General features: G+C 35.6%; 1 protein-coding gene across 3 annotated transcripts in view; it reads left to right on the top strand.

Moving 5' to 3' along the window:
• Positions 1-3,286: 3,286 nt before the first annotated feature.
• LOC110804970 (uncharacterized) overlaps positions 3,287-24,711 on the top strand; it is a 32,037-nt gene continuing 10,612 nt past the window's right edge. For 2 of the 3 annotated variants that reach the window (XR_008920670.1, XM_022010567.2), the window contains exons 1-10: positions 3,287-3,499; positions 3,691-3,883; positions 7,318-7,453; positions 7,875-8,026; positions 13,812-13,895; positions 13,979-14,041; positions 16,636-16,776; positions 16,863-17,066; positions 17,584-17,697; positions 21,101-21,150. Coding sequence is in view for 2 of the 3 variants with exons in the window: in XM_022010567.2 (XP_021866259.1) it covers positions 3,767-3,883; positions 7,318-7,453; positions 7,875-8,026; positions 13,812-13,895; positions 13,979-14,041; positions 16,636-16,776; positions 16,863-17,066; positions 17,584-17,697; positions 21,101-21,150 (1,061 nt within the window). In the remaining variant the exon portion in view is untranslated. Of the gene's footprint in view, positions 3,500-3,673; positions 3,884-7,317; positions 7,454-7,874; positions 8,027-13,811; positions 13,896-13,978; positions 14,042-16,635; positions 16,777-16,862; positions 17,067-17,583; positions 17,698-21,100; positions 21,151-24,711 lie in introns of all 3 variants that reach the window. The other variant, XM_022010566.2, reaches the window with a different exon arrangement.

Below are 24,711 nucleotides of genomic sequence, written 5' to 3'. Positions count from 1 at the left end.
TTGTTTTTTTAACACCTCTTACCCGGAAAGATGGACGAAAACATTATATGAACCCATTTCAACCACTATATTTTTTATTTCCTTCTCTTCTCCCACGATTTTCATGTAGATAAGCCACCATTTTCCCTTGCTTCCTATTAATTCACATAAAGTTTTCGTCCATCTTGTAGTTAAGAGATGGTAAACTTAAGACAATTGTTTTTACTTTTAGGTGGTAAAAAACAAGTTTTACTTTTTTTAGGTGCTAAAAAATAGTTTATCAATTTTTTTAGATGGTAAAAAACAATTTAACCTAATTAGAATACAAATAAATTAGAAAATCAATAAAATATGAATAAGGGTGGAAAAACAAATTACTATATGCCCAATGTTAACTAACAAAATGAGACCCCTAACCATGTACTTTTTTTATGTTGGGCCCTAACCAGTAGCCTATCTTAATCTTAAATATCAAAAAGAACTTTGGCTACATTCTCATTATTGTAATATTTTTATACGGGGCACGGATAATAATTTATTCGCTCATATTATTGAAGTCCTAAAGACATATGAGTTGAAATTTTGAATAATATATTGTAATTAACTATTTCCGAAATCATCAGGTCTATGATTAAGTTTCCTTATTATTAATATGTTTGCAACAACTAAATATTTTTTATATATTAATGTAAATGATTGCAATATTAAATTTATATATGTAAATGGTGTATCACATTTGATGTTAGGGCGAGTTTGTATTTTAGATTGGGCTGACAACAAATATAAACGTAGATGATTGACTAATGTTGACTAACATGTAGAGATTAATTTTTTGTTGGTGGACGGGTATAAGGATAACATGTACCCACTTTGGTGGGGGCGAGTTTGAATTGATTGGATTTGAGAATACTCACTCATAATTATGTATGTTACTTTAAAATATTTTTTTCTATCAATATTATAGCTAATACAATCAATTTTAATACTTCGTAATAAACTTATGTCAAGATTTTAGAAGTTAGTTGAAAGCAAAAAAAAGTTAGTTGAAAGTTTAAGGGGGAGATTTTCTGGGAGATCTCCCTGTGCATCCTCCCTAAGTGGGCGGGGATGGAGGAAAGTTTTGTAATTGATGGGTTTAAAATTTGTATTTTTTGCGGGTGACGGGACGAGGATGAATTTAATTAGATTGGACCCGCACACATAGGTAATCCTACATATACTTGATTATGAATATATAAAAAAAATACTACTAACTTATATATTATAATGTTTTTTTATTTACTCAATTACTCTAATCAGACAAACGAATTGCTAGAGACCCCTTAATAGAGTTTTAAAATTCAAACTCTCTTACAAGAAAAAAGTTGAGTCTAGGGTGGGTTTCAGGCGGGTCTGGATACGGGAGGGTGATGAAGAGAGGATGCATTTTATTTTGTACCTCTCAAGACAGGGACTGGGAGGAGTAGGTATCATCTCTATCGTGGATGGAGAAGATGGGGATGAGAATTATAGGTGGGTACGTGTGTGCTGTGTGCAGGCTTCACCCCGCCGCAAAGTCATCTCTAACTGAATAAAGTATATGGTGTAGGTAGGTGTTATGTGATCGGGTAATGAGATTGATGAGACGATCGTGCGAGTATTAGGTGGGTCTTACTATCGAAGTTAAGGGTGGATGAGATAACTTTATGCTTGACACAAGTGGTGAATGAGAATGGAATTTATTTTTTTATCTATGTACCCTTATTTCTTTTAATTGTTTTAATTGTTTAATAAGTCACCGAATAAACAATAACAAATTTAGCCATCATTAATTTTAATTTGGATAATATCTACAAAGTACAAACTCTATTTGATGATAACTGTTTACCATATTTTATATAAATTTAAATACTTATAAACCGTGCATCGCACGGGTACTATACTAATTTGATAAAATTAGTATAATAAAGGTATTATAATGGAAAAAGGTAGGATAAGTTGAGCGTGGTTATTAAAAGTTCATTTTAACAGGAATTTAAATTAGAAACTCACATTAATGTTACGTTTGATAAAATTCAAAAACTCGAGATCACCCTTGATAATTTTAAAAAAAATTGGTTACCATTGAGAAAGAGCAATAAGATAGGGTTACCATTGAGAATTTCCTAAAAAAAAAAAATCTAAAATGAAATTCAATCCAAAATCAAACACTAATCTAATCTATATAGCAGTTGGTATATATATAAGAGTTTTATTTGAAGTTAACAATTTAATAGAATCCTTGCATCACACGGGCTAAACTCTCTCTCTCTATATAGGAAATATTCCAAAGCCTACCATCTATTACTATATACTAAAAGAGACACCAGGAATGACACGTGTCAATTCCTGGTGCGATTTTTTCTCGCCAAAACCACTTTCCCAAAAAAGTGTATCTATTTATTTTTATTCTCTACCTTTTTTTATTAACTATTTATGTATGGAAACAAAATTAAGTTTATAAATTATGACAATAATAGCTACGACGTAATAATAATTGTTCTAAGTTAGTAATATTTTAGACTAATCGCTATATTAATAATAGAAAATATATCACTCAATATTTTGATCAAATTACCATATTAGCATTTTAAATATGCATATTATATGAATAAATTTAAACGAGTATGTTAAAAATGTTAGAGCAAGATTAGCGCCGGTCTGAGCAATAGTCTGAGCAATAGTCTTAATGAGTATTAACTTAAGACCTCCCATTTAAGTAGAAGAGTATGACAAAAGTCTGAGCAAGAGTCTTGGAATTCCAAGACTCTACTTAAGACGTTTAAATTGTAAATTCAATCTCAATTATTATTATTTTTTATTTTTTATTTTAGGAGTCTTGAATGAGTACGAGGGGTGAAGTGGAAAAATTAAGTAAATTTGAAAGGGTCTCGACAAGAATCTGATTAATAAAAAGATGATGTGGAAGTCTTAGCTTATACTAACGCTAATCTTGCTCTTATAATTATGCAGTAGTTTGAGAGATATTCAGTTAAATATTTTGTGAAAAAATTGTCAAAGTCGTGCGTGTACGATATCTAATCTAGTTATAAGTTTATATTGGTATTGTAAGCCATTTAGGATTCAAATCTCATTGCTTGTATTTTTCCCTATTTCTTTTCTTGTACTTATACACAATTACACATATATCGTATTATAGCATGCTAATTGTTATACTGTTTTTGCTAATTTTCTTTTACCAGGTGTATTTTCGTCACTCTGCTAATTTGCTGATTTTATTTTGTTGATTGATTTTAATATCTTAGGACACCTTGCGTGCTAGTGTGCTAGGACTATTTTCTGAAAAAAAAAGGAGAAAATAACCATTTGAAAATTCTCTTTCTTCGAACTCCAATTAGCTCCATCTCCCTGCATCTCCTTCCTCCTCTTAGAACCCTAACTACTCTCCTCCGACAAAACCACCATCTTCTAGTTGTATCAGCACCTCCAGTCGGCGGTGTCTCTGCCAACCACCCATACTTATCTGCCGCTGCTATTCTTGGTATGTATTTTCTTCGCTTCTCAATTTTGTATCGATTTTTTTTCTTTGGAATTTCTGTTTATTTTATTTGTATTTGAAGATCGGATTTTGCCTGATGTGATGGTTTCAAATTGTTAAGTATATTCTGTGGGATATTTATTGGCTTTGTTTTGATGGTGTTGTATGTCTAATTAGTGTGTACTTGGGCCCAGGGTGGGCGCCCCTCCTGACCTGGCTCAAGGACGGGCCTGTTTCTCAGTTCATGCTTGGTGTTGATTTATTACTGTAATGGACTTGAATGTCTCACCGTTGCCGGAAGACGATGAAGAGTATTGTGAAAATCATTTTGGTGAAGATGTGCCTCGGAATGATAACATAGAGACTGCTGTTCAAACCATGCGGCGGGTATGTTCAAATTCATAAGTCGATTGATTGATATTTTCTTTGGTTGCTTTTGAGGAAATTAAACATCTTTTGAGGAAAATACACAATTCTTGTATATGTACTTGTTGAAATAACTTGTCACACACTCACACCCCATTTGATGCTTCTATGATAGTGATAGTGTTTACTATACTGTTTACTATACTATGGACTCGAGATACTTGCGAGGTCTTCTATACAATAAATGCTACTAGTTGTAAGATCAGCTTCTTAAGGCAATGTGTTTTTGCCAAAGCATTTATGGACTATGATATTGTTTAATTTTATGACCCCCGGTTTTTTCTTTGTCTTTCATGAAATCATGAGATTTCTCATTACTTGGGAAATGCTGGTATGATTTTGATTATTTAATCCTTCAAGGTTACAGGCTAAAATGTGAAAAAAGTTTTGTTTTACCATATGAGTGTTGGCTGAGGTTTGTCTTGTGTACTGAGATCCCTTGGTACAATAACTTTGTGGGTAATGCTTCGTTTTGTTATTCGAAATTAAAATATGGATCTTCCAAAAAAATGTGGTTTAACTAGAATTGAGTTTGATGGCCAATATGTGTTATACAAATGATCTGACGTGATATAGATTACATTGTGCAATGGACTATTGTAAAAGAACCAAGTTGGTATTGTTTGCGCTGCATAAACGTTACTATATGACTCCAAACTTCCTCCCCCTTAGTCCATGTTCTCTTCAACTTATTTTGACTTACTTAGACAAAATAATTTAAGATAGATAAGTTTTGTCGGAATAAGTTTTTTCCAGACAATTCAAATATTTCAAACCCAAAATAAGTTATTCGGATCAAATTCTTTAGCCAAATATTTCTTTCTATCATTCCACAACACTAAACTCATGTTGGAGAGAAGTCCGAGTTCTATTGTTGCCGGTATGATTGTGGTCTAAAATTTAGGAGTTTAGGACTTTAAATGTTGAGAACAGTGCCGGGGACGTGGAGTGTTAGAAACCAACCTTTTATTTACTAGTATTTTCCATATTTAATGCTTTTAAGCTATGTTACTTGGACGCGGGTACTAGTGTCAAACATCGGTACATGTCCAAGTGTCCAACTCGGCGAAATTGTGAAAATTGTCCATAATTTAAGTCGAAAATGAAGTGTCGAAGTGTGTGTACCCATGTCAGAGTGTCGAGGAACCACGGGTACTTGAGGTAAAATGAAGAGTTCCAGTAACATATCTTTTAAGGACTTTTCTTTAAGTTTTTATGTCTTTGGATTCTATTATTATATTACTGACTTATAATCCCTAATCCCAGTGACTTTAAAATTAAGGTTGTTTAGAGGGCGATGATGAAAGTTTTTTGTTGTTGACTGTATCCACCCCCTCAACCCTTGCCATTCTAAACGCTTGCAAATACAAACTATTACCGTGTGCTTGCTTGTGTCTGCTACGCATATAGACGCCCTAATCAACCCTCGTCCCTCACTCTTGTCGGCAACCCCCTTTCTAATTGAAGCTTTTCTTGTGCTTGCTAAGGGCACACAGACCCCTTCGGCACTAGGCTTGCCCCCTTGCTCCCATATAGTGAAGAGTGTGCCACATGATTTGGCGTTAAAGCATTTGACACGAAGTCACGTAAAAGACTCTTGCTATGTAGGTATCAGCCTCAGCAATCCAAAAGATTGAAATTGAAGAAAATTAATCTACTAACCCTTTCCGGAAATGTACAGGAAATCCATGTGGTCCGATGAAAAATAGCAGACTTTTTGTTGAGCCATTTGTTCGTTTAATCTCACTTGAGAAGTAACCTTCTTCTTGTTATTGTCCTCGCCTATGTTACTCCGACACTCCCTCGGACGGCTGGTGTCGGTGTCGACACGACCCGACCCGCGACACATGTCCGGGGAGGTGTCGACACCGATGTCGGAAAAGTGTCCGGAATACAGTGTCGGAATCGGAAGGAGAAAAAAGAAAGTACATCATAGGTGCTAAATTTGTCTTACCAATAACCAAAGACACTAGATCTTGAAGAATTCGAAACCCTAGCTCTCGTAATTGACGGTCGGAGAAGGCGAGATAAGAAAAATATTGTTGGGGCTTTTATTGTAGAAGAAAAAACGATTTGAATGCCCTCTTCAATTTTGTTTTTCGTTGAAAACTAACTCTTTGAGAAACCACAGCCATGGCTTCAATCCCGTCGTTTTGGGGTTTGAGTTGTTTCTGCAATTTTGCCTGGGTGGGACGGTGGACAGTTTCTAACTTTATCTCTTTTTTTTACCTTTTTTTTTTAATAAAGTGAAGGTGTGGTGTGGGAAGTAGACAAACCCACGTGCCTCTGCCTACCTTCCCCACTCAATGTTTTATTTTAGTTTTTTGTTGTTTTTCATTTATTATAGAGTGGTGACAAACACACGTGCCTGGGAGTATGTTTCCCATTCATTTTTTTTAGTTTTTTTTTTTTTTTCCTGTATTTCATTTATTGTTAGTTTACTTTAATAAATTTTGCATTTAATATTTAAGTAGCTTTTATTAATATTTTAATATTCATTTTTTTAATTTAACAATTATTTTATATTTTAAAAAAAAAGTGTCGTGTTTTTATCCGACACTTTGTATTAGAGCGGTGTCTAAAAAACAAGTCAAGACACTCCTTTGACCGTGTCGGAGTGTCTGCAAATATTTAGATCGAAGTGTCGGATACTCCGACACCCGTGTCGGACACGACACCGACACCCGTGTCTGAGTAACATAGGTCCTCGCTGTTTAGACCCAGATTTCTTGTAAAAGTCATGATTGTTGAAGTCAAATGATTCAAATCACTGGCAGCATGAGGGAAAACTAAAGAATCTTACATTATGCTTTGTAATTTACTAATTGTGGAGGGACACTGAAATTCATGGGAATGGGGATTAGCTTTGAGTCTACTTTTTCTTTATGTACATTTTGTGGGTCTAGGAATTTTCTTTGCTTTTTTGGTCTTTATTGTTGTTGTACTTCCCTTCAAAGGCTTTCTTAAAGAATCATATAGAAGGCAAGGTTGTCTGCATCTTGTCCTTCCCACCACCTGACGTTAGCAGGATCTTCACTTGGTGGTGGTAGCTAAATTATCCTTCCTCATCCTGGGGACTTGGTAGAAATTATTGCTTTTTGAAGTTTCAGTTCCTAGTGACAGGAAAAAGTAAAGAGCTTAAGCTGAAAATATTTCATGAAAACTTTGATGTTGTAGCTACTCATAAAAAACAGAAGCAATGTTGTGATGAGATTTTGTTTTCGATTTTCTTCTTCTAGAATGGAGTGCCATTTGTGTGACGGTTTTACAATTGTCTAAAAAGATGAGTCATATTCTTAATGTGTCTAGCATGATACTTGATTGATGATTCAGCCTTGTAAATTTGTTTGACTTTGAAATGCTATGATAAATTGGGTTCAACCATTATTATTTAGGAGCGAGAAGAAAGAAGGGATCGAATTAAAAGAGATCCAATAGATGAAAGACCAATGCGGGTAACCCGTCCCTTGGAGCGTGATGAAGGGCCTGTCTTGAAGAAGTTCAAAACTGAAAGAAACAGGCTACCCCCTGGTAAGCTTCTGACTGAGCTTTTAGGTTATCAACTGGATTCTGTTAGAATCACTGTTTAGGAGCTTATGTTATGTCTTAGTTCTAACCTGGGCTATATTTTTTTATATTTTTTTGTGGTGAAATTTTAATGTGGTCCATTTACTCTTGTCCTTTTTTTTATAACAAAAACAGAAGTGCTACACTTGTTGTCCTGGCTAATGTCGAGAACACATTTGTTATTTGTAGGTTTTTGTAAACAATTAAGGCACCCGGCTAAGGTGTATACAGAGCAAGATTAAATGAACCTTTTAGAAATTTTGGCTGGCAATATGTTTAATGGATACTGGAAACACTTCCCTGCATGACCTATAAATCTGGCTTTCTATGGTATTTTCCCCTTTGTATGACACATTTTTGGAATACATTTTGTTGTGATATTCAGGTTGGTTGGATTGTCCAAACTTTGGGCACGAAGTTGGTTTTATTATCCCATCTAAAGTTCCACTTGATGAAAGTTTTAATGACTGTGTTGGTCCCGGCAAAAGATATTCCTTCCGTCAAGTGGTTCATTTGCTAAGAGTGAAGACTTTTAAAGTAAGCAATTCGAACTAAAGTACATAATATTTTACTTCTCCTATTTGGTGATCATGTCAGTCTGTCAGAGTGCTTTATCTGATGAGAGATATTACCCAATAAGGTAGCATTGGATGCCTTGTTTTAAATTTTGATTAGTTTTATGGATATAGTTACAATTTAATTTTGTTTTTTTTGGTTTGCAAAATTGTGATCTGGACTTAGTGGAGTCTGCATTTCCTTCTTTGAATTTCTTGCTTAGCATCTATACTTTGTCAATTAGAAGCGTATATGTTAACTTATTAGTTTCAAGCAGTTACCTAATTCTCTAGTATAGGAATGGGGTTGTTAAATAGGCAAAAAATGGACCACATTTATCTTATATCTTTTTTCGGATCACCTCGTGTGTGTGTGTTGGGGAGGGGTGGTTAGGTACTTAAGTAACAGTGTCTTTATCTTGTTAAATTACTCCCAAGTTTGAGCATTGATTATGAAGTGTTTTGAAAGTCCTTTACTAGAGTTTTGATGGGGCCGTGGGGAATTACTAATTTTTTGTCTGAAGAGGTTGGGTTTCTTTTTATGTTTTTGGCCCATAATCAATGCATAATTTTTTAGTATACATACTTGGGTCTTCTTTCTGTCGTTTATGTCTTTTGAGTTGTGGTGGAGCTAATTCAAATATTGTTAGTTTGTTACTTAACTGTACAAGTTTACTTGTGGAAGCTCTTGTCAATTTGTTTAAAGAACCCCTGTTCAATAAAATCATTGAGTATTTTAGTTTCCCCCCTATTGTCCTTTTACATGTTATAAGTATGATGCGTCCTTTAATAATATTTGAATGGCATGCGCTGGTTTGTGATCCCATCCGGTCTCCAATCTGCAAATTGTGATTCTTGTAGGGTCATGTTCTTTCTGATTAAGGCTTAAGAAGCACATGATGATTGGAAGTGTGATGGAGGATATCCAAATGGGTGCATATGTAGGGGAAATTATTGTAGTAGTTCCAAGAACGTTGTTGTGGGCTTCAATAGTAATTACTTTTTTGGTGAAGACTGTTCCATAACAGACCGGGTAGCTCCAACTATTTTCTAGGGTTATTCAGACAATAGATAGATGCAATTGTTATTTTTCTTTGTTATTATATTTGTTTGGTGGTTGCTTGAACAACCGTAGAGAATTGGGGCTGTATCAAGTACCCAATTGATCAAGTGACCGGACTTTTGGCTGGGTTAATGAGTGTTTATTCACAATATCTTTAGCAATCTCTCTTAAATTTTCCCAGTAGGCTTGCAGCTCATTGTTTTTTAGAAAAAATTGAGTTGTTTCATAAACTAGTAACAAAACAAGAGATCAGTATCAGATCAGAAGGTTGTAAAATCTCCACAACCTCTAACAAAAGTCAAATGTTGCATAACATAAATATTGACATGCTTTAGCAATTTCACCCTTGAATATTTAACCAAGGTGCTCTTATGAAGATTAATGAAAATGCATAAGTTGTTCCTCAAAGTTCCTTATTTAACAACCATGGTGGTGGTGGTGGGGGGTGGTGGTGTATGGGGGGAGGGGTCAGTGTATAGATGAGGCGCAAAGCGACATAGGCCATGTGCCTTTTTTGGTCTAGCCAATAAGCCAAGGCGAACTTGCGAGTCATACCAAAAGATGCACTTGGGCACACAAGTTCTTCTTTTTCACCAAATTTGTACATTTTATTAAGTGCGCTCATTTCACGGGACGCAAGAAAAATCCATATGGCTTTGGTGCGCTTAGAGGCTTACCCTTTTATGTTGTTGGAACAGAGCCTTTTTATACACTCCACTTTTTTCCTACTGGTGTCTGAGTCCTACCATGTGCCAATATGGTTCTATTATTCGAATCATTAGAATACCCGCTTATCATTCGACATTTTGGAGGTCGTATTTTTCAGCGACTAGCACTTCATGTTGTTTATTTCACTGTCTGTAGTAGCCATGGTGTAAAAACTAGATGTCTTTTGTCTGTAGTAGCCATGGTGTAAAAACTCGCCCAAGTTAACTCGTATCGCCCTTGTTAACTAGGTTTTGGAGGCTGGCGATACGAGATATCCTGAGTTGTAAAGGTGTTTTTAAAAACGGCGAGATCTCGACCGGTTCAACCGATCCGAACCAATTTTGTCTGCTGGCTGGAGATACGAGATATCCCGAGTTGTAAAGGTATTTTTAAAAACGGCGAGATCTCGACCGGTTCAATCGATCCGAACCAATTTTGTCTGCATTAAACTTTATTAGCCTCACATCTATTCAGTTTTCATCTGAGTTCCCCATATTTTCGACAAAAAGAAAGGGAAAAACGTAAGAAACTTCACTAAAATAGAGTAGAGAACTGCATTTTCAGATCTAAAACAAGAGAGGAGAGAGAAGGTGGACAAAGGAATTCATTTAATTATGTCACATTTACGGTTTAGGCGAGGGGGACTAGGGTAGGTACTAGGTAGTGAGTGGGGCTGACATGGGGCTTTTTTCTTCTTCAGATTTCAAATTCCTACGCGACATCCGCGACACGATCCACGACTAACACATCGTTTCCGTTATCAAAACTCCGCGATTGATATAGCGTCCGTGACTGACACCGCGGTTTTGATCTATGGTAGTAGTAGAGACAAAAAGTAAAAGGCATGGGTCAGTGTATAGATGAGGCGCAAAGCGACATAGGTCATGTGCCTTTTTTGGTCTAGCCAATAAGCCAAGGTGAATTTGCGAGTCATACCAAAAGATGCACTTGGGCACACAAGTTCTTCTTTTTCACCAAATTTGTACATTTTATTAAGTGTGCTCATTTCACGGGGCGCAAGCAAAATCCATATGGCTTTGGTGCGCTTAGAGGCTTAGACCCTTCTATTTTGTTGGAAGGGAGCCTTTTTATACACTCCACTCTTTGCCTACTGGTGTCTGAGTCCTACCATGTGCCAATATGGTTCTATTATTTGAACCATTAGAATACCCACTTATCCTTCGACATTTTGGAGGTCGTATTTTTTCGGCGACTAGCACTTCATGTTGTTTATCTCATTGTCTTGCCTATTCTGGATGTCCTTTGTCTGTAGTAGCCATGGTGTAAAAACTTGCCCGAGTTAACTCGTATCGCCCTTGTTAACTAGGTTTTGGAGGCTGGCGATACGAGATATCCCGAGTTGTAAAGGTGTTTTTAAAAACAGCGAGATCTCGACCGGTTCAACCGATCCGAACCAATTTTGTCTGCATCAAATGTTATTAGCCTCACATCGTTTCAGTTTTCATCTGAATTCCCTATGTTTTCGACAAAAAGAAAGGGAAAAACGTAAGAAATGGAGAAACTTCAGTACTTCACTAAAATAGAGTAGAGAACTCCATTTTCAGATCTAAAACAAGAGAGGAAAGAAAAGGTGGACAAAGGAATTCATTTAATTATGTCACGTTTACGGTTTAGGGGAGGGGGACTAGGGTAGGTACTAGGTAGTGAGTGGGGCTGACATGGGGCTTTTTTTTCTTCAGATTTCAAATTCCTAGGCGTAATCCGCGAACGATCCACGACTAACGTATCATTTCCGTTATCGAAACTCCGCGATTGATATCGCGACCGCGACTGATACCGCGGCTTTGATCTATGGTAGTAGTAGAGACAAAAGTGAAAGGCATGGAGTTTAGAAGAGAGGAGATCTAGTACAACTAGACAATATAATACTCCCCCGTTCTTTTTTAGTTGACACATTTAGTTTATCACGTTTTCCAATACAATATTTCAATCATTAATATCTTTAATTATCAATGGGTAAAAAAGTTGTAAAAATGTGATATTATAAATCTTTACAATGAGACGGTTATAACAAGACCCCACATAACTATATTTTTTCTTAAGTATAAATCACAATTGATAGTCAAAGTAGATTATGTGAACATAGGAAGTATGTCTTTTTTGAGTCATATAGGGTAAGTTCTCTTCACCTAAAATAAAGCAGACTATGAATAATTCAGTTACGCTATAAGAAAGATCATTATCGTATGGAACTTGTTTAATTGTCTCAATATGTATTTCTTAAATGTTTAATTTATATAATATACTTCTCTCTCCATCTTGGAAAGGTGTTTACCGTTCATATTTGCACAAATTTTTAGTGTTGTTTAGGGTGTCAATTGTTAGGGGGCGTTTGGTTTGCATAAGGTAAAGGGAGTGAAATCAAGAAAGGGATCGAGGGAGAAAGGAATGAAAATCACCCCAAATCTGCAAGGTGTTTGTTTACAGAGGAAAAGGGAAACAAAAAAAAAGCATCCTTCTCTCTCTCCCAACCTGCAACCACCACCTCCTGACCACCGCCTCGATTGACACTCCACCCCATAGGCACAACCTCGACCTTGCACCGCTGCACGCCTACGCCACCTATTTGACCAGCGCCACCCCATTCCACTAATCCGTCGTTGCCACACAACTCCACCGCACCCATCGCCCTTCCCCTCTCGCTCAATCGAAGGAAACTTTTAGACCTGGGTGAAGTTTTCGGTGTTGGGGGGTTGTTTTCGGGTGTTGGAGGTTGTTTTGTGGGTTGTGGTGTTTTATTTCGTCTTGAGTTTAGGGGACTTTGGGATAATGGTTGATTACCTTGTGGGGGGGGGGGGGGGTTTGGTGTGGAATCATGGTAGAGGAAATTGGGGGAAGAAGAGGGGTAAAGGGAATGATTTAAATTGGAAAACAAACAATAAAAGAGGAAATGAAGGGGGTTGTTTCTGTTTCCCTTTCCTAAAGGCCCTGAAAAAACGCCCTCTTGTTTTGTTGAAAAAGTAGATACGGTAATAGTTAGTGGGGTATTTTTTTAGTATTGATAAGATAGGGTGTGGGTCCAAACATGTTTTGTAGTGGTAAGAGAGAATATGAACATTCTGGTGTGGTCATTCCTAAAGTGGAAGTGTGAAGGGACTTATGGAAAAGGAAAGTTTGAACATATTCTGGGAAGGAGGGAGTAATACGTAATTAAAGGCATTTTGTAATAAGTACATTTGGTCTGAATCTCTTTTGTGTGGTATGATCTGACTCTGGTTCTTACAAGTATAAAGAATAAATTTCTGAAATAAGGTGAAGAGAACATTGTAATATGAAAGACCGACTCAGCACGGCTCAAATTTGTTTTTAATTTAGCTCAATTTGAGAAGGGTTAGGGATGAGTGTCACTTCTTTTCCCCGCCGGTAGATAGATCATGCTTAATTCTTCTAAATTCATTGCCTGATTGATTGGTAATTCAATGCATTAGTGGGCATGTTGTTTTTTTCCATGTTTCACCTATTGCATGTGGGAAATACCCACTTGGTGTGCTTCTCGTGGTATTCTTTATTGTTTCTGGAAAATGGGAGATGAGGCTGAGTCCGCAGACCACAAACATCTTCAGAAGTTCAAAAAGCTTAGTTTAGTTGATAACTGAACAAGTGGCATTTTGCGATATTTTTGGCTTGAACTTCTAAGGAAAGATTGCAACTTTTTGTCTCTTGGATTTTCTGTGGTTCTGTGCTTTCTTGAAAGTGGGCAAAAATTAGATCTATTTTAAACACTTACAAAGATAGAATTGCTGATCAAGCTTGTTGAGAGACTCATGTTGATTGCAGGAATCTAATTGATGTTTCCTGATGCTCTTCTTATGAGGTCCTTGACTCAGGACCTAGTATGAATTAGTTTTCTGGATTTAAATTGGAATTTTTCTCCACATTACATAATTATTAAGTCGTCATCCTGTCTTCCCTTCAGTGTGAAAAATGAATGGTAAACTGTCGTAGTAAATGACTGACGTAGATACTTATTTTTCAGATTGGTATGATAGTTGATTTGACAAATACAGATCGGTATTATTCATCGAGTGATTTTAAGAAAGAAGGTCTTAAATATTTAAAGGTACCTTTGCTCAAAGTTTCCCTTAAAGATCTAATTTCCTTGGTTTATTAGGTGTATCATTTGATCTATAAAATTTCTTGTAGATTCGGTGCCAGGGGCGTGATTCTGTACCAGATAACGAGTCTGTAAACATCTTTGTCTTTGAGGTGAGTAGAATTTAGGATGTTTTATAATGTAAATAATATACTGCTTCCTTAAGTTCTGATATTTGGAACATTGCCAAATACTATTTCCTTTGTTTTTGGTGTAAAATATTTTATCCTTTTTTTATTGGGCTAAATAAGATGGTGCAATGCTCAAAGATTGGCAAAGAGAGAGGAGGGAACATGTCCTGACCACCTACCTGGACAGAAAATGTATATAGTGGAGATTTGTGACCATGCTAGTAATACTTTGTCAATTTTATTTTTATTTCTCATCAGGTTGACATCATTTGTCCCTATCTAGTTGGTTCAACTCAGCAGCGAGTTTTCAAAGTCTTCTGATCACTGACGCTTTTAACATGTATATTGTCTTTTTCGTCGACTTGATTCCTGTTATGCATTGCCTAATCCACATGATCTGGGGCAAGGTGTAGCTGGTTGCAGTCTTGTTTATAAATTTCATCTATACCGAAATCGGTTGGCTTTTAGCTACTACATAAATCTGTCCATGCAAAGATTTCTCAAAAGATCCCAAGCCTTTCCTACCGCTGTAGATATTTCATTTGAAGTACATTTTTTAAATGTGGAAGTAAGTGTAGTTCTTGTTTTTTTTTTGTTTTTTTGTTTTTATTTTTTATTTTTTTAAAGCATTTCAGTAAACAAAAACAAAATTCTTGTTCTCAAAATTCTTTTATAGTTATTGCAGCCTTTTTGTTACTTGTGTGCCTTAGAGTGTTTTGTATGGTTTATACTCTTCTGATGTGGTTAATATGTTGCTTTCCACCGTTAGCCTTATCAATTACTCCGTACAAGCTAGTTTGCATGGAAACGGAGAAACGACAAATTCACAAACTGTGAAAAACGGGGACACGGATTTAATTAAATCAAAATATATAATTAAATGAAATATTTCCAAAACAAAATAAAATGTTTACTTTCTTTCTTTATCAAACCAAAAATAAACAAATAAAATACGGAATAAAATAAGTGGAAACAATATTAATCACTAATAGGTGGTAAATTTGAGTTGTCCCACTTTATCAAAAAATAAAATAAAGGTTTTAGTGGTCCCTACACCCATACCCAATTCATGTTTGTCGTGCCTCCTTCCCCCTTCCCTGCTTGCTTTTCTTTAAATCTAAACAAACATTCATGGCTTCGTCAAATCTGTGTTTGGGAGACCACCTGCAATTCTTTCGAATCTCCATGTTGGAAACGTGTTTATGTAACCTAGAACACATATCCCTATATCTGATAAGTTGGTGAAACATATTGCCATTAGAGGACACGGTTGTCTGCCGTTTCGAAATGCGTTTCAGCATTTCACGTTTCCGAAACGTCTCCAAAACGGCCGATCACAGAAAGTAGTCGTTTCTGTACATCATAGATTACAAGTCATTTAGAAGCAATTCTACAGATTCTAGGGATAATCAATTATAAGAAATAAATGCAGTTTTGCATTTATACTCCTTAAATAGTTCCTCCATTCTCTTTTGATTTTGTACTGTACATCATAAGATTACAAGTCATTCGTATACTAATTATGACCTATTGTTTTTACATACCCCAGAAAAACAAATGTTACTCCCTCCGTTTTGTAATCGTTACATATGCCTAGAACGACCATTTTTCTTAAAGTGTTAACACTTCTATTTATGGGAATTTATACAATACTCCAATCCATACCTTTTTATTTTTTACGTATTCCGTTTTTGGTAGTCTCTTTTTAATCTTTACGTTTGGAATATATTCTTTAAATTTGTAACGTAAATTCCCCTAATATTCTGTCAAAAATTGTGCCAAGTGATCATTTTAATCAATCAAATTTCATTAGGGCATTATATCTCTCACACTTTCCCATTGGGGTATTCAATCTCTCACACTTTCCCAATGTCATATTTTGGATAATAGTGAAACATTATTAACGAACATAATTTTCATTGCTTAAATAAAAAAAGAAGGAATCTTTTATTCACATTAATTAGTCGTTAAATCACATGCATGATACCAAGCGTAAAGATTAAAAAGGGACTGAGGGAGTACTACTCCGTATTTAATTATATCCTTTTTCACTAATGGTCCCCACTCCTAATTATATTGATCTCTTTTTCTTCTATGGTCCTTAAACAAACTCACACTGTCTTTTTCTCACATTAAATAATTAATCCACTACCGATTTCCTCCAATAAAGATTTAACCCACTTATTCACTTGCACATTATTTTAACAAATTCAACTCAACCATCTAAAACTTTGTGCTGTTCAAACTGTAAGTAACACCTAAAAAAACAGAGGAGTGTTATGTATAAGGTTGTTGGTCTAGTCTCAAATCTCAATGCATATTTTTTTGCTATAACTTTTATAATTTCTCTATTAGATAATTCAGGATATTGATACATATCCTGAATTACAAGTGTGAAAGGAAAATTATTGCAATTGAAAGAGAACGGTCGAAATATGGTAGTTTTCTTAACAATTTACGTGTGGCTTGAAACATTATTTCGGAGGGAGAATGTATTTGGGTGTAGGCACATTACCTCTTACCAACTTTTATATTATCTCGTATTCTAGGATCTTACATTCATTGACATATTTCAGGTTGCACAATTTATATTCAATCAAAGTGAGAGACAGCCCAGGAAGTATGTATTTGTCCATTGCACTCATGGGCACAATCGAACTGGTTACATGATAGTTCATTATTTGATGCGTACACAGCAAGCTAGTTCTGTTACTGAGGTCAGTCCTTTTTTTGTTCTCAGTTGGTCTTTGATATTTTCACATCTAAATTAAATCTTTTTCATACATTATTTTCTTATGGGCAGGCTATAGAAAGATTTGCAAAAGCTCGGCCTCCAGGGATCTATAAACAAGACTACATTGATGCATTATATGCGTTTTATCATGAAACTAGAAGTGACTTAGTAGTATGCCCTGATACCCCAGAGTGGAAGAGGTCCTCTGATTTTGATCTAAATGGTGAAGCTCTTCCCGAAGATGATGATGGTGTTCCATACGCTTCTACCAATGTATGTTTTTTGCTTGTCTGGGAAATTATATCTGCAGCACACTACTATTAATTTAGTCTTGAGTTGGAGCTCTGTTAGATAGTATTTCCATAGTCCTAGCAGGCAACACTTCGATGCTTTTTTTGTTGTCCCTCCCTTAAGGCTGAACGCCTAAGTTTTGTTCCAGACCTGCAAGATGATGCTCTTAAGTGGCACAAAATGATATTATGTTCCATTTGGATTTTGTAAATGACTTTTAAGCATCAGCTCTTTGACTTACTGACTTGATTTTCACTTGTAACTGGAATGTAGTGCAGTCTAACTAATGTGTACTGGACTTCTTCAGTGGTCATTCATGAATTATGCCATATCCTATGACTTAGCTTTGCACTTGCGTTCTCTGGTAATCTTGCTGGTTAAATGGTTTCGCTACAATGCTTTATTAGATTAGCAAACTGGAACGTTAGTCAAAAAGTTAAATCTGGTTTCTGTGCTGGTTTTTTATAATTGCATTTTGATGTGCCGTTTCTTTCTTCAGGAAAAACCAGAGAATGTTGTAAGATTGACCAATGATGATGTCTTGGGGGATAAAGTACCTGATCAGCAAGAATATCAATTGCAGAGATTTTGCTGCGAAATCCTTAAAACTGTGGTACCTGTCTTATTTCGATGTTGCAAAATATAGTTCCAAAATATGTGAATTTGTTTTGGTTTAAGATTTTGTTGTGGGTGCATAGCTATCCTCTTTATTTTTCCTATATTCTTAGGGAAATCTATTTGTGTGGACTTTCTGTTTTGTTGTACAAGATGTGTGGGGGATGTGGAAGATCCTTTTGTATTATCTTTCATCTTGTTTGGTTCCAAGGATGTGACTGGTGTAGTTGTTTTGGGGGGCTGTCCCTTGTAGATCTTTCTTTTGTTTGGTCATTTCTCACTTGTTCACAATTTTTCTGTCCTCTTTAGTTGGGGAAGTTGAGTTCCCTTAGTATTAAAAGGCGCGCCTGAGGCGCAAGGTGATGGTGCCTGTGCCTTTTATGGTCTGGGCGAGGCGATTTCAATGAGGCGCAACTAAGGCGCTGGGGCGCCCTAAGGCGTATCCATTGAGACGCAAACCAATTTTCACAGTTCTTTTGCTTTTTATTACGTGCGCCTAAGGTGCAGGGAATCCCAAATCGCCTAGGTGTGCCTTGAGCTTTTTTATACATTGCATAGACCTCATAGTTTTATTTGCTCTCTGTAGAGCAAGTAAAATATTTGCCTCTGAATATTATGAGTTTTTGTGTGTGTGTGTTAGATGGTGGGGAAAACTGTTTATATTTGTGGTCAAAATGAATCAATCGTCCTGAACAACTGTTTTTAAATGCTTCTGTTTGCATTCATAAAATTCATGTACCTATTGGAAAAATATTTCAGATTTAGCTTATCTACTTTGATTAAGGTGTAACCTAAGAAACAGTATCCATAGCATAACTGCATTGAACATCATCAAGTACTATTCTTTTCAAGAACTTAAATTATTCAGATGTTTATAGCTTTTAATGAGAGTGAGATCATCAATCCATCAACAGATGGAATAACTTAATTGTACTAATGGAGAGATGAACTTTATTGAAAGCAAAGTTGAAAATATACTAGTAGGTGATGTAAAATTCTTTCCAATTGGTGTTTGCTGTTTGTAAAATTCCCGTGGTATCTACAATCACCATAGGATTGGGCTAGGATTATGAGCGAGAAAGGACTTTTAAATTCCTTTTCTCTGATTGTACGGAGTAATTTTTTTTGTGGTAATAGGTAATTAAGCTTAAGATGCCTCGTACGTTATTGTCATATTACAATGCGTTGAATCTGCATTTTAGTGTTTTGGAGAGAATTAAACAATTGAATTTGCATTTATACTTTGTACTTTGGTATACCTTTTAATACCAATGCTTGGCATTTCTTATTCATAAAAAGGAATGAGCAACTCTTTGGAAGTGTTCTGTTTTGGTAGTTATTATGTGTGTTTGGCTAACTGCAATCTTATTTTTTTTTTGAAGGAATGCCTTTTCTAAGCTCCTCTCACCTTTTTTCAGAACTTAATAATTTGTTCTTTGTCTGTATCACATCTGGCCAGAAAAAAGAGTAGGTTAATGCTGACAAAGTATACATCCTCTCTTCATTTTAGAAACCTTATTATTTCCTCTGTCTTTGAAAGGTTATACACTTTTGTTGGATACATAATTGCACTGCCTTTTTTTTTGTTGGTTACAATTGTCCTAGCTCAAAAGAAACCAAGGAGTGTGTAGGAGAGATAAAAGCAAGTGGGGATTGTGTAACAAAAGTCGGAGAGTGAGTGTTGTAGGTTGAGTTTGTGCAAGGAAAGTATAGGAAATATAGTGTAGCATGTGGTGTAAGGTACTAAGGTTGGAATATAAGTTTGCCCAAAATAGGAATAAAGTAAAAGTGTGACAAAAAAGGATGATACGGAAAGTGTCGCCAATTTTTTCTTTGTGAAGGGAGTAATAATAATGATGATGGTCGTAGTGGTGATGATGATTAAAATAAGAACAAAAATAATATTTCTTCTTGTTATTATTACATTATTTTACCTTAGACAACTATAATGATTATTACCTTCGTTTCTTAATGTTTTCGTCTTGGGGTGTTTTGTAATATTCTACTCACTTTTACTTTCTTCTACGACAAACACCTTTTACAATCTTGTCCCCCTTTCCCTACAGTATGAATTCCACGCACATCTCTTCTATTATCCACTCTTTTTTAAAACCCACCCACCTTTATACTACATCGCTCTAACCTTTTCCACCTTTACGAGTAATAATACTAATAATAACAATTTTATTTTTCAGGAACAATCATGATTTTGTCCGTCTTCGTAAAATAATCTCAATTTTCCTTTGGCAAATGTTTATATAAGACGGGTTGACGAGTTCTTTTTCGTTAGACCAAACATTAGTTAAACAAAAACATAGTTGGTGAAGGTAAAAAACTACTGGTTTGACCTTATGAAAAAATGCGACATATGAAAATCCTAACTTTGGTGGGTATCTTCTTCAAATTGACTAGATTTAACACTGCACTTATTTCATGTATATTTATTTTAATTTTTAATTAAATTTAGGAAAAGAAAGGTACCCTATAAAAATCTATATAATTTCAATTACAAAAAAATCTATACAAAAAATTACCACTACTTTTCTGGTGGATAAAGAAATGTTGTTAACTATAGACTGTTTTGATAAGATATCACCAAACATGAGAATATTCAGAGTTAGACTGTTTGAGAAGAGTGACCAAATTTGGGATAACTGTTAATGTTCTGTAGTAAAATATTTATAATATGATAATAAAGAATCTATTAAAAACAATTTATAAAAAGAAGTTAATGAAAAACTAGAAAAATCAGATTAACCTTACAAAAATTTGGAAGTGGATATTCTTATTGCGAGTGAACTAAACATAGGTACTTTTGTCGATGGTTTGAGAAACATGATAATGCTTCTCTACTTTTCAGCTTATAGTTGTATCGACTTTCAAGTCAGTTCTTATTTAACTCATTATAACTTTGGAGCTTTAACATGTTGATTTACTTTTCGTTTCAGTGTTGCTCTTGATTTTGTTTGTGGAGAACCTCTTGCCCTCCTCTTTCTTCTGTTTATAGATTAGATGGACTTTGCTTTTGTGACTGCTTGTTCAGAATTTCCATTCACATGCGTGTAAGATATGCATTTTTGTGTTGTTTGTATCTCTTTGCTTGTTTCCCAAGATTGCCCTTGGCTCCTTAGAATCTATGCTATCTTTCTGCTGTAATGTTTTCTGAGAACTAAGACTTAAATATTTTGGCGTGTGAGTGTTGTACATCTATTTCTTCCTGTATCTGTATGATCTCAAGTTACATGATCCTTACTATATGTTGTGCTCACGTTTAACTTCCATACATGATACAGATCTATATTTCTGCTATGCATGCTCAATTTTGTGCCTGTATAGCCTGGAATGCATGTTTACTCCTGATTTTTTTCCCCGTGTTATTTATCACAATGTTCTGTGCGCAGGGGAGGGGAACTGTACAATTTCCAGGGTCACATCCAGTGTCTCTTGACAGGTGACATTTACACCATTCTTGTTTGGTTCTATTATGTAGAACAGATTGAGTTTCTTCTTTACTTTGGTGTATCATGTAACACCGTAATTGTTCTCTGCTTAGACTGCTTGAAGTTAAGTTGAAGTGTGGAATTTTAGTCGTGAGTTTGTTACTAGTGTCAGGCTGTCAGCACATCATTTTACTTTTACATTGGTTATAAGATGTGCAATACATTGGATAGCCTTCGACATATGAGTTCTATCCATCACGTATTTGGTATGTGTAATTTGTTCAAGTTCGCTTTTTCTAGGGGTGTTCAAAATTACCCGACCCGGATTACCCGACCCACTAACTCGCTGACCCGATACAAATAAACCGGGTAATTTTCTGATTTTTGAAAAATAAATGGGCCGGGTACCCGACCCGGGATATTAATCGGGTATCCGGGTCGGGGCAAGGGCCGTTCTTTTCATTAAACGGGTACCCGTGTACCCGGTTAAAAAAATTATGCGTGTGTGGTTTGTGCTACTGATGTCTCCTTTGTAGGGTTTTAACTTCACATCCCAGCCGCACAACTCATTTCTCACACTCTCACCTCACCTCACCTCACCTCACCTCACCTCTCTGACTCTCTCTCTTTCTCGCTGCCGCACACCTTTTTCTATAATAATTGCTTCAGTATATGTGGTTTTCTCTTCATTCAAATGGGTTGAGTCATTGTTATGTGAGATATGATACCTTCATTAAGTTTTCTTTTCCTCTGCTTCTTAATGCATTGTTATACATGTGGTTGCGATAGTGACCAAGTAGCTTTGCATGTACTATATAGTGAAATGGTTCATTGTGATGCTGTATTCTACAGGTTTTTTTTGTTTTGATTGTAGTTTTCAGATATTGCCAATTTGCTCCTTGCTCTCCATACTCTCTCCATCCCACAATAGCTTCCCATTTTTCCATTTTCGCCTGTCCTAATTGGTCTTCTGTTTTCCCTATTTGGTATGGGTCGTAAAAGCTATCAATCCTTTCCTCCCTTTTTTCTTATTTTTATTATTCCTCTTTCTCTCCTCTTTTCCCACCCACTCATCCAATATGTTTCTAATTTCAAAATAATAAACAAATTCCACTTAGTTTTTATTTCACTCCTAGAATTGTGTGCCAAAATGTGGAAAGCTATGGTTGGACGGAGCGAGTATATAAATATAAGCCATTCATTATTATAATTCAGAGATTGCTCAGTTAAAATTGTTCAAGTTTCTCTCATGTTGATAAATAGAGCTGTAAAACTTAAAAGAGTAGCAGGGAGGTCTTTGCACTTGGACGTTATAGGTAATTGTATTGTGAAGTTAGATAATCTTCCAGCATGAACAACTTTGTAATTTTCACACATGCTTCCATATTTTTAGTAAGAAACAGAAATTTTAAGTGAGAGGAAAAGATACAAACTTAAGGACAAGATGTCCTAAAACAGAGCAAGACTAGAGAAACAAGATACCAGAAACTCTAATAGTAAAACCCTTTTTGATTCTCTATTCCAGTTCCTTATAGAATAAACACCCATGTTTACATATTTGCTGGCTTGCTGCCCTTGTTGAGGTAGCTGTATGACTGTATGTTTTGGACTCATTCAAACTCAGCAGAAAGAGTTGATCCAACGGAAACTTACCTGGAGCGGGATCCATACTAGCTGCTGCTGGTGGTTCTGGTGAAGCCCTTGTACTATATCTCTTGACCACAACCAAGCACCGACTACTTGGGTTAGCATAAAAACTCAAAGAACATAGGGTGAATACTGAAAGAGGAATTTTTTTTGCATGCTCTCTTTGGTTCTAGGAAAGCTTGTATCTGCTCTTCGGCTGCGGTTAAAATAGAGCTTACTCATTAAAGAAAGTTTCTTTTCTGAGGCTGATGGAGCATCTTCAGCTCTATGTCAGAATACCTCTGTTTATTGCTAGGACACTGTGATGCTTATTAGAGGAGCATTTAATTCCAGTGAGGGAAAAATAAAGGAAGTAGTGAAGTTAACTTGGTTAGTAGATGTTTATTTGCCGCTGGTTTCCTTCTTCATGTTAGATTGTCTACATCTCTACACGAGGATGCATCTGTTAGTTCTCGGGTAATGAATGATGAAGACCGAAAAATGACGTTATATTAGGATTTTTTTTAAATAGTTATTAAATTAGTATATCGTTTATGCTACTTGTTCCAGTATATTGTTTTAGGATTCACTAGGTCTCTTGAATTTAATCATAGTTTATTATCTATTAAGAATGTTAGAGACTTAGAGGGTTAGACTAGAGACTCCTAGTTTGACTCTTACCCCACAAACCACATCTCATATTGTTTATTAGCTATTGTTTAACGCCAATTTCTGTCCACATTTTGTATATAGAATGGAAAGAGAACCACCTCTGTTAAGGAAATTTTAGTTTGAATGGTAGACTGAACATGTTGGTCGCATCAATAACTGTCTGTTTTCGCTTTAGCCATTCTCTTCTGTCTTCTCTGAATAGCATACTTACTTTGTCTTTGTTCTCTCTTTCTTTCTCCGGAGTTGGGGTTGGGACTTGGGGTGGGTGGGTGGGTGGGTGGGAAGGAAGGGGAGGGAAGAAGTTAAAAGGCTACGTGGAAGTTTTTCCTAACTTTGTCTAGTTTATATATTCCTATCCACATTTAAATTATTTTAACTGGTCTTCTTTTATAAGTTACTTTGACAATAATAATGGAGAGTCATGAGATGCCTTTAATAAAAAATGAAGCTGAAGAGTTATATTTTTGTCTTTTCTTTTGAAAAGGAGACTTTGTTTTCTAAGATAAAAAGTTGACTTGATTTTTAACTGTTTCCTTTCTACGCTATTACGTGTAAAATATGTAATTTGGATTTAGTGTGCAAAACCATTAATATTTGTAAATTATAATATCAAATAGCTATGAATTATGTTTCATACACGAAAGCATATATTTCCTCCATTGCATAAATATCGCATCATCTTGTTTTTTACACATTCACATTAGACATTTGGACATCTTTTATGATCGCCTAAGAAAAATTATAGTCATGTGAGATCTTGTTAGATTCGTATTGACATATATTTTCTAAATATCAATTTTTTTTTAATAATTTTTAGTTATACATAATTCGAGATATTAAGAGTGTTAGAAAGCGTTAAGTCAACCATGATGCAATATTTAAGGAACGGACAAAGTAGTAATATTATTTTTATAAAGGAAAGTTTCGTAATATTAATCCAACCTTTGGCAGGTTTTCTTTTATTAATTCCACGTACGATATATTTTTTAATGATCCCGCCTTTACTACCCAACGACTTTTATTGGGCTTAGGTGAACGGTAATCGGTGAAAAAGTCAACGAGATAGTGATGAATTGATGACGATGACTGAATATATCGAGGGAGAAGAGAGAGAGTGATCGGTAACCGGTGAAAAAGTCAACGAGATAGTGATGAATTGATGACGATGACTGAATATATCGAGTGAGAAGAGAGAGAGAGTACTGCCACGTAGGGACATATTGCCGCCTACAACAGGTTTATGACCCCGTTGGGCCCAATAAAAGTCATTAGGT

The sequence above is a fragment of the Spinacia oleracea genome, chromosome 5 (assembly GCF_020520425.1).
Source record: "Spinacia oleracea cultivar Varoflay chromosome 5, BTI_SOV_V1, whole genome shotgun sequence".
Lineage (NCBI taxonomy): Eukaryota > Viridiplantae > Streptophyta > Magnoliopsida > Caryophyllales > Amaranthaceae > Spinacia > Spinacia oleracea.
Note: the sequence above shows the minus strand (reverse complement) of the source record. Positions and strands in the feature narration are given on the sequence as shown.